The sequence below is a fragment of the Botryllus schlosseri genome, chromosome 10 (assembly GCF_051294905.1).
Source record: "Botryllus schlosseri isolate E-star chromosome 10, Bs_hap1, whole genome shotgun sequence".
Lineage (NCBI taxonomy): Eukaryota > Metazoa > Chordata > Ascidiacea > Stolidobranchia > Styelidae > Botryllus > Botryllus schlosseri.
Genome location: NC_137245.1, coordinates 17,463,754 through 17,482,140, shown reverse-complemented (window position 1 = coordinate 17,482,140; position 18,387 = coordinate 17,463,754). Strand labels below are relative to the sequence as shown.

General features: G+C 39.4%; 1 protein-coding gene across 1 annotated transcript in view; it reads left to right on the top strand.

Annotated features, from left to right (window-relative positions):
- The window catches only part of LOC145448832 (uncharacterized), a 77,533-nt gene that overhangs the window by 57,107 nt on the left and 2,039 nt on the right, over positions 1 to 18,387 (top strand). The window contains exons 29-41 of the mRNA XM_080327285.1: positions 873 to 995; positions 1,267 to 1,389; positions 3,458 to 3,580; positions 4,596 to 4,718; positions 5,078 to 5,200; positions 6,015 to 6,313; positions 7,879 to 7,949; positions 8,691 to 8,749; positions 8,814 to 8,947; positions 9,553 to 9,613; positions 9,943 to 10,003; positions 12,765 to 12,916; positions 12,975 to 13,087. Of these exons, the coding sequence (XP_080183411.1) occupies positions 873 to 995; positions 1,267 to 1,389; positions 3,458 to 3,580; positions 4,596 to 4,718; positions 5,078 to 5,200; positions 6,015 to 6,313; positions 7,879 to 7,949; positions 8,691 to 8,749; positions 8,814 to 8,947; positions 9,553 to 9,613; positions 9,943 to 10,003; positions 12,765 to 12,916; positions 12,975 to 13,087 (1,565 nt within the window). The remainder of the gene's footprint in view (positions 1 to 872; positions 996 to 1,266; positions 1,390 to 3,457; positions 3,581 to 4,595; positions 4,719 to 5,077; positions 5,201 to 6,014; positions 6,314 to 7,878; positions 7,950 to 8,690; positions 8,750 to 8,813; positions 8,948 to 9,552; positions 9,614 to 9,942; positions 10,004 to 12,764; positions 12,917 to 12,974; positions 13,088 to 18,387) is intronic.

Below are 18,387 nucleotides of genomic sequence, written 5' to 3'. Positions count from 1 at the left end.
AATGATAATCATATTTGTTCCCGAGTACAATGACTAAATCGGATCTAATCTGTTTTGCAACTAGTGTTATCAAAATGGAATACACATGTTTGTCATTGTCAGTATGATACGAGCAGTCCAGACTCAAAAGTAAGCTTTACAATCAAGACTCTGAATCTGACTCACGATTAAGTTTGACTCGGGCTTCTGCTCTCGACTCTTTCATGAACGGAATTGTAAGTCGCCGAGAATAAACGATTTATCACGATTCTACTAATATATAAATGATAGTTGAAACTCCGACTTGAAATACAAGCATGACTATCACTATCCGATTGGGAGCCGGGGAACGTTTGCTGCAACTTTGACCCTATTCTCTTCATTCATTATTCAGCAAGTCATACTCGGACTTACGACTCTAGGCATAAGATACTACTCCAGATCTGTCTTATCATTCGTCAGGACGGAGTTACCGACTATGACTCCCTATCTGTGACAATGAATAATCACACGAGGACAATTTCCAAGTACACAGAGATTGCCACAAATACCCAAGTCTTCGATTATGCAATACAGCGTTTCCTTGAATCTTAACGAAGGAATATATTGGATTTGCCCATAAGTTTGCTACTGATAGAGCACCTGCAAGCGCTTGTGACACCAGCAAACCAACGACCTATCAGTCTCCAGTCTTGCGGCCAACGGCGTCTATCAAGTTCCAAAAGTGCCCATCTACCTATTTCGAGTTGAAGACCCCTGTTCTATACAATCTGCTAATATGCAGTTGAATCTAGTGTTGATTTGACTATTCATATGCTACTTATTAAGTTTCCTCTCCTTCATTATGAAATTTTGTTTCTTCGACATTCATAACTGAACATAAATTCATTCAGACATCGATGAATGTTCCTCTGGAGACGACGACTGCAATGTCTATGCCAATTGCATGAACACTAACGGGTCATTCCATTGTGTTTGTAAATCCGGGTACACTGGAAATGGAGCGACATGCACGGGTAACCTGCTTTTTCAGTTTTAACTGGATGTAGCATGATAACGTTTTTAGCTAGATCCAGGATGCGAATTTAGTGATTGTACAATATACAATGTACACCTTTGACTTGATGGTTCTATTTTAAATTTTGTAGACCATTATATTCGTTAATATGCTAACATGCCTTTTCATTTCGTCTTGATTTGGCCATTCATAAGATACTTACTAAGTTTCCTTTATATTTCTATTTATTATTCTGAAGCTATACTATGAATGAATATATCTTTTTTCAGACATCGATGAATGTTGGCCAGAAACGCACAACTGCGATGTCAACGCAGATTGCATTAACACTGACGGGTCATTCTTGTGTGTCTGCAAAGCCGGGTACACGGGAAATGGAACCACTTGCTTAGGTATTCTGTTTTTAGTTTGAACCTGAAACAATCGTGTCTAAATTTTTAGATAGACTGCCTGTCCCAAACCTTTTTCAAAGTTCTAAACCCGAAGGTAGCTTTAATGAAGCAAATAAATATGCAGTCCGGAAAGAGGACCTTACTACAAAACCTGGCGCAACATTAGTAATTAAAAAATGTTGCAATTTGGCATACATGAGATAAAATAGAATATTGGAATCTTTCTCAATACTTCACTGATGCCCTCATCTGTGGAAAGAGTAGTATTGATTACATTGTGAAACGCTGATCGCTAGTTAACAGCTAGCAGAATACCGAAGGGCACCTATAAATAGAACTTTCATGAATGTGTTGCTGGCACACGCAAGAGCAGAACCTAACAGCGCTCACGAATGATGAAGAATTTTATGCACTGAATTGTATTCTCAACTTAGCATTGGTGTAGTCGTCAATACTTACGTTCGGCATCAAATTGTGAGTTCTGTCTTTGAACGGATGTTGGTTACATTGATGTGCATAGCCCGAGCAGGTTCAATTTTCAGTTTAGTACAGTGGCTCTCAACCTTTTTGCCTTCGCGGACCCCTTTTGACCGTCACGGACCCTCGTGGACCCCCTCAAGTTTTAGTTCAATTTTAGCTCTGTTATGGTGAAACCTTCATCTGGCTTGTGCAAATATGAACTGTAGGCTTGTGATAAACAGCAAAATAATGCTTCTTCCGGAGAATAACATCATACTATTTATGTAGAAATCGGTAGACTTTTATTATTTCAAGGCTAATTTTGCTGCTGTATTTCTTGAAGTATATACGTCGTCGTGTCTTGAAAATCCGAGTCCTCGTTTTGATATGAACGAGGAGTGCCGAAAACTATTTCCGCAAAGATAGATGGAGGCTAATGCAATATTAACGCATAACGCTTCCGACGATATTTTGGTGTGATCGCAGCATTTATGGCACCAAAATGAAGAAACACATATTTTATGAACATATCACGTCCGACATAGCGCAAAGACGGACAACATACGGACGGCATTTTGATCGGCCCGCAGAGAGTATTTACCGTCAAAGTGAAATGCAATGCTAATTTAAAAGTATAGACAAATTTAATGCTCCAAAGAATGGATCCAAGTTTTCCAACCAGAGAATAACTCTCATGAAACGACTTGTTCTGTTCGGGTTTACATATATGTTTGCGAGCAAATATTTTCGACCATGAACAATTGAACATTAACAAGACAAGGCTGCATACCAATATAACTGGTGATATGAATTTCAGGGTTGGGCCGTAATGCTTTGATAGCTACGAAACACTCCTTGTTCATAAAAAAATCGAACTTGTCGATAAGGCATCCGCAATAAGAATGCGCCTAATCTGATAGCCGAGATTTAAGAGCAGGTATATCATTGTCAGATTAAATGACGAGCATCAGCCGAAAATATTCGGGCTCATTTCAATATGAATATACTATTCAATTGTATATTAAGGTTCCGTACCTCCAAGAAGCTGTTCCCTGCATTGGGACAAATTATGGAAATACTCCGGAAATTATTATTTCAAACGACTGTTCACTAATTTGATGAGACTGACAACTTCAAATCGAGAAGGTTTCACAAACATTACGAAGTCGCCCCAATTGACGTTACTATCTCCATATTTTTATCTTTTCCACAAACCCCAACAAAACGTCTCTAAACAGCAATATGTTTTTATCAGCAGGTTATTGGAAAAATGACAGTGAATATGAGTTTCCACACTACGATAGTCCATGTCAGACGATTATTATGATGATATGAGTCATGAGGTTTTAGCAGTTGTGGTGCGAAACTGCCTCATGCGTTTTTAAATTAAAAAATAAAATAAAAATTAGGTTATCAACCGTTTTAAAAATTTAGAGGTCTCGCGGACCCCCTGAAATTGCTGTTGAGAACCGCTGGTTTAGTACATATGTCTTCCTGTCTCGTGTCTTCGTTTGAAATCTTGTATTGGCACATTCAAACACATTACTTTCATCCATTATATCTGAAGCTGATTTGCTCCTTTTTCATGATTGAATATATATTTATTCAGACATCGATGAATGTTCTACCGAACCGCAGAGTTGCAATGTCAACGCACATTGCTTAGACACTGACGGATCCTTCATGTGTATTTGTAAAACCGGGTTCATGGGAAATGGATTCACATGTGCAGGTATATTGTTTTTGAGATCTTTTCAGAGGATGTAAGTTTGTTTACTTTGTGTCTAAGTGTGAACGGATCTTTGATTTGGCGCCATTTTGTAGCTGGCCATAATCAAATTCGAAACATGTCGAATATCCATGCATTATCTGGGAATTTCAATCGTACTGACATATTTTCATAAGCCATCAAACAGAAATATCTGCAGAAACGTGTTGAGGTGAATATCGGGTACAACCGTCAGTAAAATTTCACGACTGTGTATCTGGGCGATATCAAGATAAAAAAATGTTACGATATCGCTAGATATTTCACAAATGAAACCGATGTCAACTTCTCCGGCTTCTTGATTGGTAGACCGTGGGTTCAACTCCCCAGACACGTCAGACCAGAGACCGTAAAAGTAAAAATTGTATCCAATGCCTTTCTGTTCGGCATTTTCAGGATAGCATGAAAGGTAGTACGAGACTTAGAAAGCATTACAAGGCTATTTCTGCACCTTTCATATCCACTATCCAGTAGCATATCCAAATCATGGTATGCATATGTACAAGTAGTCCTACATATCATACGCATTGCGCATGTGTATCATGTGTAGGTGTGTATGCTGCAAAAACAACAGAGACAAAATACAATCACCTTCTTCCACAGAAACACAATGAAATAATTATTGACTGTTCGGCGAAATCATGGCAATGTCATCTTCCGAGAGTCAAGACCTCTCAGCATACATGTTTTGAACCGATAAATAAATGAATTCTGGTGTTGCCTCAATGACTGACTCGATCACGGATCATAAGCCTATTCCTTCAAGGTCAAATTTCAATTTCAATTGTGTGTATTATGAATTTACGCAGTCCTTTTATTCGTCGGAGTGGCTTGAATTCATCCCAGGTACAAGTGTAAAATAAAAAACTAGGCTAGGCACAGACAGACTCCATTTTATCGCCAATATAACCTACACGTGCTTCTCTAACGTGTCTTGTTTCTTCCTTGTTTAAAATTGATTATTATTATATTCATTCAGACGAGGACGAATGTGCATTGGGATCGCATGACTGCGATGCCAAAGCCGATTGCATTAACGATGTTGGATCATTCCGGTGTTTTTGTAAAACCGGGTACACTGGAAATGGAATAGAATGCAAAGGTATTCTTCATTTTCAGTTTTAACTTGATGGGGCCTTTTATACTAACCAGCAAGAACCGACATGTAGAATATATAATGAACACATTCGACTCAATAGTCCTAGTCTGTATGTGAAAAGGGTCGATAAACCGCTTACCTTCTCATATCTGTGAATAGAAAGATTAATTTATGGAGCAGTTGAGTATGCTTTTCTCTTAGAGTAGTATGTGCAATTCTTTGTAAGGTCCGTATATTCTATGCAAATGTAACAACATGCTTTTATATCTCGTCATTTTGCCATTCATAGGCTATCTACTAATTTGCATCTATTTAGTTCTGTAGCTTTATTTGTTCCTATTATTGAATATATATTCATTCAGACAAAGACGAATGTTCTACCGGATCGCACAACTGCGATGTCAACTCCAATTGCACTAACACTGAGGGATCTTTCAAATGTCTTTGTATACCTGGGTACACGGGAGATGGCACCGAATGCATGGGTATTCTGAATTATCTGTTTGAACCTGAAACAGCCGTGTAACCTAATCGGCCAGAGTTGGGATGTGGAATTTAGTGAACGATTCCTTTCCACCCGATAGTCCTAGCCTAGATTGGGCAAGAGTCTATCTGTCCCACACCTTTTCCAATTTCTGAACATAGAGGTGGCTTTTAATAAGCTGCAGATACACTGTAAGGAGAGAGCTTCATACATGCGAAACCATGCACACCATCTACAGATTTCAGAAAAATTGTTACCTGAATTAAATATGTACAATCTGTTAACTGCTTGGGGCCTCTGAGATGTACTTTGTGTAAACATACAAGCAATTACAATGTATGTGTGTCGCATAACCAACGATACCCAAATTTAATTTGCTGACAAACACTAGGGCATAATTCACACTGGGAGCACCTGCATTAAAGGAAATTTTGATCGCTGATGGGCAATTACCAGTCCTTTTTTCTCACTGAATCTATTCAAAATAATCATGACAAGAAATTGGAAGGTTAGAAATTTTGGTAGAAGTGCAGTGCACCAAAAATTGTGATTAGAAATAACAGACAGTGAAAAATCGTTTCGCCCGCATATTTGTTGCGCAGTTAAATTCTTATTTCAGACCTATTCCAGTTGCAATGATCTGATGTTTTTATTGGACTAGAATTTGTCACGGTCTTTGATCTATTCGTTAATCAAATTGAATACTAGGTACAGGGGTTATATGTGAATCATTAATGTTTGTGTTCAATTATCTGGTGTGGAAATTACATACTGGCGATCTAACAGTTTAACATTTGCTTATATTTTTATTGCAGTCTCTACGACCTCTACTACAACTACAATATGTCCCACTCCTGCTACAACTCCTACAACTACAACTGCAACTACAACTACAATTGCAGCTACAACTATAATTTCCCCTGACACTGCAGAAGTGTCCACTCCCGGTTTTAGTGATGCAACTACAATGCCGATTACAACAGATATCACAACCACATTCACCCCTTCCCCGATACAATGGTGGCTCATTTTGCTCATTGTAGTTGCAGTGGTGGTGTTCCTCATTCTATTCATTTGCATTCTGTGGTTCTGTTACAAAGAAAAAGAAAAAAACGTACGTAAAACTTATCGTTTATTCCATTTATTTATTTATTCAATTTATTCTAATCTTTATAAAGGGGTGTCAAAATCATTTTTTTCGAGGGTTACATCAGCAGAATTCCTGATTTAACGGAGCGTGATGTAACTCCCAGAACTAACTTCATGTAATCTAGAACGAATGTTTGATACATCTGAACAATTACCTGATTCTTGCGACACCTATAAATTGCACTGGTAAACCCGGAAATTTTTAGCTGCTTTGAGTTAGACACCCCTGCTTCAGATGTTGGGATGGCGTTCATGAAATATTTATCAATTAAATGCAACAATTGTATAGACTGTCATCCATGTCATCAATATCACTTGCTTTCCACACTTTCTACTTAGTTCATCATTTAATTGTTGAAGGGAATGCTCATGGAAGGTTAACCAAATAGTTCCAAAACCTTTTCTACGCACTCTTTATTTTTCTATCATTCATTCCCACCTACAGTATGGTATTATAGTTTGGGGATCTGCTACCAAAACCCGACTGAACCAGCTGCAGGTGATCCAGAACAAAGCTCTAAGAGCAATTGCCAGAATACCCCTTTAGAGTCGACTTGATCCATATTACAAAAAATTGCGTATCCTCAAAATTAGCGATATCTATGTCTTTGAACTGGCCAAAGTGATGTATAAAATTAATCAGCTGCAAGTCCCCGTCTCTCTGCAACACTATTTTCAATATTGCAGTGATGTCCATAGTCATAGCACACGGTCTGTCACGAACGCCAACTTATTCATGTCCCACTCTGACAGAGGTTTCCCTCCATTCAAACGAGCAGGTATTGATGTATGGAACAAAGAGATTCCAGCACATTTAAAAGACTCAAATTATTGTTCATTCAAGACAGGGATGTTGGATTATCTCCTAAGTAAATACTAGTCGCACCTGAACACTATCCACTCTGAATATATAAATCTGCAACCCATATATTTGCTCATTGTGCATATCGATACATTGATTCTGTGTAACTGTGATATCTTCTCTTAATATTGCTGCTCCATGAATATTGCATTTTGTATGACATATTTTGTTACCCTGTTCAGTTGTCAGTTTATGACATTATTTTCTTTAGTTGTTTTAGTTTGTGACGTTATTTTCTTTGAATAACCATTTACTGCGGTACCGGTTGACTCGAAGATCTTTATGATCATATCACCGGTACCAGTCAATACCGATACCGAAGCACTGTTTGTCTGTTGCATATTTATACTTTCATTTTGCCGCCATCGGTTGACGAAATAGATCTCTCTCTCTCTCTCTCTCTCTCTCATAATGACGAAGAGAGTAAATGTAATTTTAAACTCCGTCTATGCAACTGTTCAAAGTAGCCACTAATGACAATCCAATATCACCAAGCATAAGGCATTCAGGTCGATAAACTACACGATTGAGCCAAAGAAATATCAAAGTTCATGTCTTTTGTTCTGTAGTCTCTCAGCTGTAGCTTCTATTGACTAAGAATGAGAAGTCTACATCTTACTTTGTATTTAATTTCAATTATTTTCCAATTTTGATGTATATTATTTCAGCGACCGCGACCTCAACCAGTCACTCAACCACAACCGGCAACTCCATACGTTGTAAAGGACGCAAGAAAACCGTAGGAGTTATTTTCTTCTTCTTTGTCAATTTTGTGCCAGTGCCACAATTTGATAATTCAGTCGGCAGTCACCAACGATTGCCATCGCATATTACGTCACAGCTCCCGACTTCATGCATCACTGATCATCGAACTAGAACTGATTTCGTAAAATAGTTGCCCAAAGGGTGTCGGAGTTCATACAGCGACATCATTTTCGACATGATATTTTCGGCAAGTTCTTATGCTATTCCCTATGTTGATATGGGCAAGCTATGACTGTCATAGGGACATGCTTTCCCGAGTTGGTCTTATTCGTCTTCTTGCAATGCAAGGATTATGTCATGAAATAAAAAGTGTTTATCTTTGCTGTATTGAAATGTCCTTCTGGATATCATTATTAATATTTTCTGTAAAGTAATATTTATATTGGCATTTACAAAGCGACCATCTGAAAATTACTCTATGTACCTTCCGCAAAAGTTCGATCCCGCTGCAGAATACTAATCTAAAATGTCGTAGGTTCCCTGGCTTAATTTTGGCTCAACATACCAAATGTCCTAATTTCAGAGGTGGTCAAAGTAGTCATGGTTTGCTCTCAAGTGAAAGTAGAGACAGCTCTGTAAATTTTGACTTCATTACAAGTAGAATAAACGATTTCCACGACTTCAAAACTACTTCAATTGTTCAATGAACTGTCGACCTTTATCAATTATTGTGGATACAACTGGCGCTGAATGAATATTGATTGTATTCTGTCAGGGTCAGACCACCACCGACACCAGGGCCCATCTCAAGCCCAACACCAAGGTCAACGCCAAGTAAGCAAAATCATGGTTTGCATAATGCCTTGAGATCCGAACCGGAAATATTGTACGTGTGCAGCGCATATCCCGAAGAATAAGCAGTCGTTTGAGGTGGTCAGCGAATCGTTCACTCCGAAATTCACAAAAACTATTCGCCCGACCGTGTTAGAACCATTGCCTTCTACAACTCCAGGAGCCTCACATCGTAGGCAGGTGGGTTGGTCACAGCGCATTCCAAAAGTACATTGACGCCTGTCAAATATTGAGCACCACAACATTTTGCATATGCCCATGTAGGCCATTACACTGATGTTAGTCAGAAGTAGAGATAACTATTTGTATGCCTGCACATGACTTATTTATTAGTTATGAAAGCTTTGATAAGTAGCGCAGTTTCAGATGATACTATACCAGCTAATTGATTTCAGCCCTTGGTAGGTCTTGCTACTATTTGTACTTTTTTTGGAGACGAACATCATACTATCTACCATTTATTTCATTTGCAAGAATGGTTTTGTCAAGCCACGGAACAGTGCAGCCACCTCTCCCATATCAAGATCTTGGATCATAGTTTGATGGAGTGGATATTTGTAGTGCTACGAGGAAATATGGATAGTGTTATTGTCGGTAGCTTCACATGCACTCTTCTTAGTTGTAGGAAATGTATAAGACCTGCTGGATGTTGTCCGATCCACTCGTGAATTCGCGGACATCATCTTTTGTAAAATGAGAATAAGATTCATCTGTACTGGCCTCAAAACTTCTAATGAAATTGAAATATCTCGAGCTCCGTATTAACTCGGCTACTGATTCTGCAGAGCAAACATCAACGATCGCAAAGTCAAGGAAGACCTAAACAGAGAAAACCAAAGAGACTTGGTATGTCTTAACCAGCAATGTATATTCAATTGTCATGTTATGTATGGGATGTGTGTGGCTACTGGCTATGTCTGCTGGTATTTGATTAGGTTTCTGAGCCGTTGATATCGACAATGTTCTCTGCGGGCCGCGAGTTGCGCAATGCACACCCCTGGTGAACGTGATAGATAAATGGAAGCCGGAATTTATGTGCAAGGCATATTATCATGCCAGTTACTTGCAAGCTATCACACCAATGCATCTTGACGATTTCAAGATGTTACTATGCCTAATGTCTTGATGGTATGTGCATGAAATAAATACATACGTTCTCTCCTCTCTCCGCACAGATTCCAATGACATCGATCTAGTTTTAGATCCACCGATACCCACTGCACTGACAGGACGAGGGTGAGTGAACCTTCGTTAATATTTTTCAGTGTATCTCTAGTGCTCCTAATTTTAATAAAATCATTTAGCACGGTGAAATGACATAGAATGTTTGTATGTGAGCTGTCAAAACTATCTGCAATAAGGCTTGGTCGACATTTGCCCTTCATATAATGTTCACTTTTCTTCTATATTATAACAATAATAACAACTGTAACTATCAGTTACCATCCATTGACGGCACAAATTATGTGGTGGTCGGTCTTCGGATGCTTTCTATTTCATCAGGGTAAATGAGTTTTAATATATTTGTGATTTTATTTGTAATTGCATGTGAGTAATCACATGTGTTCGGTCAGGGATGAGAGAACTTGAAGAGTTCCTAATTGTGGTTGACTGTAAAATCATCCGATGACACCAACTCCGCTGAATACCAGCATAGCAGAGCCTCTTCGAGTTTAATATAACCCTTGTTGTCAACCGTTTCAATGAGATCTAGTAGAAACTAGTGCGGATCATATCAAGAAAATTCTGTGATCCGATTCGGATCCTGTTTTTTAATTCTCTGGTCCGACTCCTAAGCCGAATTCTAGAAATGGCCTTGATCCGGTCTGAAAAACTCGGATAATAATGAACTACACACAGGTTGGTATTGAATATTGATTGAAAAAAAATGGAAAGTAAAAACTAAAAGATCAAGTAATCATGTCAACTTGGACTTACTATGCGGTTTATTGCCACAAACTGCTCAATGTAACTACAGATGCCAGGGTCGAAGAGGACAGGGCAGGGACAGGACAGGGCCGTATCAGGCCAAAAATTACAAAATCCGGCCGGCTATCCAATCCGGCTTCGGTCCATGCCCCGCTCTACTAGAAACCAGCAGGGGTTGTCACAGTATAGTCAGTGTTGCTACTCAAGTAGAAGTAGAAGCAGCGCCAAAAATTTATACTCTATCACAAGTAGAAGTAGTACCTACTTCAAGTGGAAGTAGTAAGCAGTTTTAAAAAGCAGCAATTTTGCATAATTTGGTGGTTACTCAGCGGTGGATACTTTCGAGATTCCGAGAATCATCTTCGCGACTAACGCAAAATGAGTAATGACTAGGGCGATTTTTTCACCCAAAAATGGAAGATTTTGACCTAAAAAATCAAAATTTTACTTTTCTTTACCTTGAAAATGTTAATTTTGACCAAATTTGACCTAACATATGCAAATTGGATGTTTACCCACATCATGTTAGAATTGTACTACTCATCTTCATTTCTGGTTGAAATTGTCTGTTCTTACGAAGTAGTTTGGCCTGAACAAAAACTTTTTTGCCTCAAAAGCTGACAAATTTTTACTTGAAAAATCTGGCCCTATGAAGAATTCCAGTCGTTACATTACAAATTATGGTAAAAATAATTGAAATTGTTTTAGACACAACTAAAGATAATTTCCCACATTCTCGGGTGGAAAGTGTCTGTCCTTACTAAGTAGCTTGCCAAGAATGGAGAAAGAATGATCAACAGCAGTAGTTGTTGGCTGGTGACGTGTTTTGTCGGTTTCGCTATAGCGTATCACGTGAGCGCTGTCATGCCCCATGAACGATCATGGTGCTGTCAGCGCAGTAATCATTCATTTCTGCATCTGACTTTACCTAGTGAGGATCGCTAGTTTATGGTGTCGGCGCTAGTCGGGATATTGTTAATAAAAGCCTACCATACGTTCATTGGTCTGGTTCATCACAGCTGGCAACACTGAAGTTGTGCGTACGCTGCTGGTGACAAACCGTGTTGCTTCATTCTGGCAATGATGTCTACATCACAATTTTTCATCATGCACTTCTTGATATAAGAACCATGCAATGCCCACGCAGACTTGCTTCAGTTGGTATATAGCGGTACGTTGAGCATAACACCATGTCAACCTATTTGTTTCATTGTAATGTTTATGATTCACAATGAGTAGACAATGGGCCGTCTATAATGGCAGGCCTATGAAGTAGGCTACAAGCTGTAAAATGTCAAATGATAAGCTCACCGACAGTGCAAAATCTACGATACAAATGAAATACAGGTTGCAGAAAAGTTTTAACTTTGTAAACAATTTTGACATTTTTTGACCTAACACAACAACTTTGACCAATTTTTGACTTTTTTTGACATGCCAAAAAAAATCGCCCTAGTTATGTCCTTACGATTAGGTACTTTTTTCGACAATATCTTCAGCAGATACTGTGAACGTTATTTCACGGGTTAGATACAGGGATTTCACGCAAAAAAATTGAAGCAAACTTATCCCAAACTATTTCTACTTTTGAAAATTGAAGGTGTAAAAATAACTAGTTTTGCCCCATAAGGCAAACTATTCAGGTAAAAGTGGAAGTATTCTAATAACAAAACTGCTTGAGTAAGTAGCGCTCGTAATCAAAACGCATTTGAGTATTTCGAAAACGTAAAGCACCCTCATCACTGGCCATCTATTTATACAAGTTTATGTGTAGATTTGCCTTACGCCTCTGTCGCCTCATGCTGTCTCGACCCAAAGTAGCTTTTGTCCGTCTTAGTAAGCACTATAGTAAGCTTTTCCAGCCCCTATACTTGGGTACGGCCAGTGTCCACTCTGAATTGGCGATTTGTACACTTCCGACGTACTTCTCTAATCTTGGAGGTACAGAACTACAACGTACAATCAGTTAATATATTGATATTGAGATGTGCCCACCTACTTTCTGCTGATACTCTTCAGCAACTAATATCGAATTGAAATGAAAAGAATATTTCATATATCATCACAGCCGTCGGCGTACGAGCCGTTCTGTCGACTCGCATCGTGCGGAAGATCCTGAGACATCGACGAAAATCAGTAAGACACGTGACCCGCCCAGGAGACACACAAGAGACTTCTCCCCGTCGTCACATTCAAGTTCACACTCGAGCGAGCTCCCAAGTGATATCTTAAATATATCGTCGTTAAAGTACAGGGGGTACGAATTATTCCATTTTAGCAGATCCTTCTTCGAGGATTGCACGCCAGACTACCCCGCCCTTGTCGGACAACGAGATTACTCCGGAACGCTCCAGAGCGCCTAAGAAGGGGGTCGGTCGATCACGTGTCAAGGTCGGTGCCTCTATTGATCCGTGGACTAATGAGCATGCGACGATACTGCGTGCGACACTTTGGCATTCGACACTTGGGCATGCGATTTGACTGCTATGGTCATTTACACCCGGAAGATAGTCCTTGTTAGGATTCCTGTCCCACCGACTTGTAGCCTGGCCCATTTCGTTCTAGGCTGTTGTAAGACACCCCATACACGGGTCATATGGCTTGCCAAGATATACCACCGGCGCTTGGGTAGGAATTTTGGAGTCAACCTGTGTCGTACTCGAACTCGCAACCCCATTGGTGTTGCAGCTGTGGATCGCAGTGTGGCACATGATGATGTGGGTCAAGGTGATGGTTCGGTTAGGATCAGGGTGGGGTTTGGGGGTTATGAAGTCACATGCTCAAGTGTCGGACAGCCATGTTAAAGAGGACACGCAGATGCCTCCTTTCTTGTAATCACTGAACGTTTACATTATGGTCGATGAAGAAAGACCTTTCATAAGGTATGAAAATCACTACCATTCTACCTGAAGGAAAATAATTGAGGAGCATTCCATCCGCGTACTGAAATGAGGATGACAATCGCGTTAAACATTTCGATTCCAGTTTCACCGAGAATATCAATTACCAGGAGGAATCTCGTATGTGTTTGGCAGAGACAGCTGATGCTGTATCGGTGCCCTGTAAAATTTAGCAGTACATCCGTTCCTGTCGTACTGGGGATGCATGGATACGGTCTGGATTGGTTACAGAGAAAGAAATGGATATCGTAGTCACGTTACAATATCTTTTTTCATTGTGTCACATGCCCGAATGCCGGGCTTCCAACCTGAATGTAAGACGTAATAAGATATTTACCATAACAACATTTATTTCTCATAGGGCATAGCAGTTGGGAAACTGTAAATAAGCCATTTGAGTACAGAGCTTGAGAGTTACACGAAACAATATATTCATATTGTTAATTTATTCATAAAAAGTATATCGACTGACTATTTCCCGAATTTGATTCACCATTTTACTGACGTTCGCTACTAATGAGAATCGAAAAGATTTTAGTGAATAAATTTAACGTTACAAAATCTTTATGACGAATAAATGTTGTTCTTACCGTGAATATTTTAGTTATATTTAAGTTGGTTGCCTGGCATTCGAGCATGTGACACGGTGAAAAACGGTATCGCAACGCGATTGTGATACCCATTTCTTTATAGAAAACAATTTCCCACCAGGCTCATGCAGCATTGAGAGAACAGGAATGCAGGTTTACCTGAAACACCCTACGGCGCGGGATTTCTCGGGGCACCGATACAGCGTGAGCTGTCTCTGCCAAATATATACCAGATTCCTACTGGTAAAACTGGGATCGATCGTGATCGTTGTTCGCTTTTCAGTACACGCATTTGATGGAATGCTTTCTGGATATACTCATTAGATTACCTCTTGTGGGTAGGATGGTAGTTATCTTCATGCTGCATGTGAGTTACACTCTTTTGGGCCTCAGGGTGCACTCTGTGTGATAACAAGAAATGAATCCGTCCGTCAAATTTAACATCTGTAGGTTCTTGAGCGACATGCTCATTTTCCGATAAATTTATTCGCTACCTCGTAGCAAAAGGGCATACATCGTCTCGTTGCTAGTAAGTTGGTCAACGCAGTCAACATAACTACTCGAGCAGAAGTTGACGAACCACCGTAACGTTCTACTCAATGTCCATAAAAGTAAAGATTTCCAAGACGTGCCAAAGCTACTTTGTGTGGAAGCAGAAAATAAAAGACCAGAAAAGTACTCGAGAAGCTGCGAAAAGTATATTCGGCGGAGAGTTCGCGTACTATTGCCAGTTCTACGGTGACGGTCTTGCCTAGAAAACCGTTAAGTAGACGTGGTCGCAATCTGAAAAACATAACCACCTGGGCGCTTGAACCACTTGCTCACTTTGAAAAAGTAGAATTACTTCGTTACTGACCACCTCGCATTGATCGATAACACACGGGCACGAGACAGAGGAACAGCTACGTATAAAGCAGAGGTCTCAAACTCAAATGTGCTCGCGGGCTAATTTCCTAGTTTTGATGACGCCGCGGGCCGCAGCATCAATAATAGGGATATTCAATGTATATAATTTTCAAGTAGCCCTTATTTGACGGGACCTTGCAGACAGGCACTCCACAAACATCGGGGAAATGTAATTCACTATTGTACTATTCACGCTTGACACGAAAGAAAATCCAATTTTCAAATATTTGAATAACATTGTTTTCATGTCGAGCATAATTTTTTTTTTAATTAATGAGGTATAGACGTCATGCGAGTTATAATATTGCGACTAGTGGACCTTTGACGTGCCACAATTTATGTAGAATATTGATATCAGAGCATTTGACCGGTGTCGCCTAATCCTGGTGTTGACATAGTCGTGATAACTATAGGCTATTGTTACTGTCATTGTCAAAGTCAAATTAAATCAGCGTTAGATTTTTCCTTCGATTATTATTGGAACATATCAATAACAACTTAAATATAATCATTATTGAGCCCACACTGCTTCTTAACCTTCTTTAGCGATCGTACCCTTTATGCTTCCAATAAGATTTCTCGTAGCCGGCTGTCAGTTTTCAACACAATTTCTTATTGTACCTATATTAAAATCAGAAATCCCATCACACAAAATCGCGTGTAGCGCGAAGACTATTTTCTAGTTGAATAAATTGGCCAAGAAAATATTCAACAGCACATAGGCCTAATTCCACAATACATCTCGTACACCCTGATGTGGTGGTTCGTACCCCGATTGGGTTTACGGACCCTGGGTAAGAGCCCCTGGAATAGAAATGTCCAATCCGCGAGGAATTCATTGGTGTTACAGCTGAAGAGCCTACTACTACCCTACTCGCCACCGGTAATAACATGGATAAGAAGAACAAAGAATACCCAGCATGTAACCAACTATACGTCACGGGGTCAAAGAATACCAATGGTTGCCATGCTGGCCTTATTAGATAGCTATATACCCTGCGCAAGGCAACTTATGGCCTTTTGATGTATTACTATTCCCATGACAGTTTCACATATTGATGCATCCGTATGATTACCAAGTCACCGTTCCGGGTCGCAAGTCTTCTGATTTTAACGTTTGATCCGACTCAACTCAAGTCATTTTTATTTAACCAGCCAGTCAATCCGAAATCGAGTAATTTTACGAGAAGGTCGCACCAAACCAAATCATAATTTCCAGTCACGAATCATCAACGGGTCATGTTTTATCATCATGAACTAGAAATCTGACGTAATAGCTGATCTTCTACCACATGGTTCATATTGGAACAACGCATTCAGAATTACTACCCAAGTACCCATACAGACTGGTGTACCTCAGGGATCAGTTCTCGGGCCCCTGCTGTTCATAATTTGCATCAATGATATTGGTCATTTATTTGACAATGACATCACACTGTTTGCTGATGACACCAGTCTAGTTATACCCGGTAAAAATTTATCTGATGCATTTGACAACATTAACACTAAGCTATCGACAGTGTCAAAATGGATGGCATCTAACCAACTTCAGCTCAATGCCTCCCAAACCAAAACCGTCGTGTTTCATACACAAGTGAATCGCAGTGGAATTATAGCAAATAACGCACATCTTGATACACATAAAACTGTTAGATATCTTGGCATTATCATTGATGATAAACTAGGATGGTCTGATCATATCAACAATATAAAAACTAAAATCTCGCGTGGTGTCGGGGCTCTCTATCGCCTTAAAAATTTAATTCCTCATCAAACTCTCAGATCAGTCTACTATGCTTTAATTCACTGCTATCTCATTTATGTGATCCTAGTTTGGGGACCTGCTGCGAAAAAACATCTGCAGAAATTGCAAGTCTTGCAAAACCGAGCCATACGAATTCTCTGTCGGAAATCTAGATATGAGAATTGTAATAGCATGTATCGTAGCGTTAGAATATTGAAAGTGGAAGACGTTTTCAAATTTGAGGTAATGAAATTCATGCATAGCTATCATCAGGGTGAACTGCCACTATGTTTTGATGATCTGTTCAAGATACCTTCAGATACCCACCAACATCATACCAGATTTTCTTCTAACTTGTCTCTGTCTGTGCAACACCACTCTACCAGCCTAGTACAAAATTCAATCAGTTTTATTGGTGTCAATGTTTGGAATAAGCTGCCACCTAATCTCCGCAATTTAGACTCTTGTGCTTTTAAAAAACAATGTTTTCATTCTCTTATCTCTAACTACCGGTAAATTGTATTTGCGTTGTATTTCAATTTGGTCCATGATACTGTGTCTTATTTTTCCTTTCGTTCGTTAGTTTATTTTAATTTTATTTCATTTTTTCATTAGTTATCGACTGTGAAAATTGCTCCTGTCCCGGGTGGCTCGGCTCTGAAGACTATGTCATATCGAGCCTCCCGTCTACCTTGCATGTCGCATTTCACTGTTACATTTTTGTAGTGTTATGTTGATATGTAATGTATACGAATAAAGATTCTCTCTCTCTCTCTCTGATAGTTAAGTTTGTTGCGATTCCTGTGATTTTTATAGTGGTTTTATCGTTGAACTTTACGTTCTTATATCTAAAAAAGATATATGGCACTTGGATTGTTGAATGCTTGAAATTCCTAAATGCCGTCGCGGGCCGCACAAACTGCTCTCGCGGGCCGCGTTTTTGAGACCTCTGGTATAAAGCATGGGATCCCAACCTGTAAGCCATGGCAAAGAAATTGCATGTCTTTACTTCTAAAGACAAGCAGCGCAGCATCTTGGGTGCTCAATACGACGTACGGCTGGCCCTTTTCAACACCAGATCAGCTCTTAGGACATTTCATAGCAAAAACGAGATCAATCATCACATTATATACTGAAGATGTAATAGCCAGGGCAAGTTTTTGTTGCACTGAAATCGTGAGAAAGATGCGCTTAATTTTAACAAAAGTTGCATTTATGCACACGTCTTTTAAAATTATTGGGGTATGACATACTCGAAAGGTTCCGTTGCATAAACCAACAGGTCCCATATACTATACTATTACTGCGCCCCTAAAAGCTGACTGATACATTATAATTAGGCTAAGATTCAAAGTTCGAAATATGACTTGGATGAAAAATGTCTAGCGGACCACAGGTTGGGTTGTTAAACTTGTAGCTTGCAAGTCAACCGTTGCGTCATAGATGACATTTAGATGCAGCTAATCCATCACATAACTCTTTGTTATGCAAATCAAAGAGAATAGAGCCATACTAGGAATAGTTTTGTAGTATTTTTTAAAATCAGTCCTT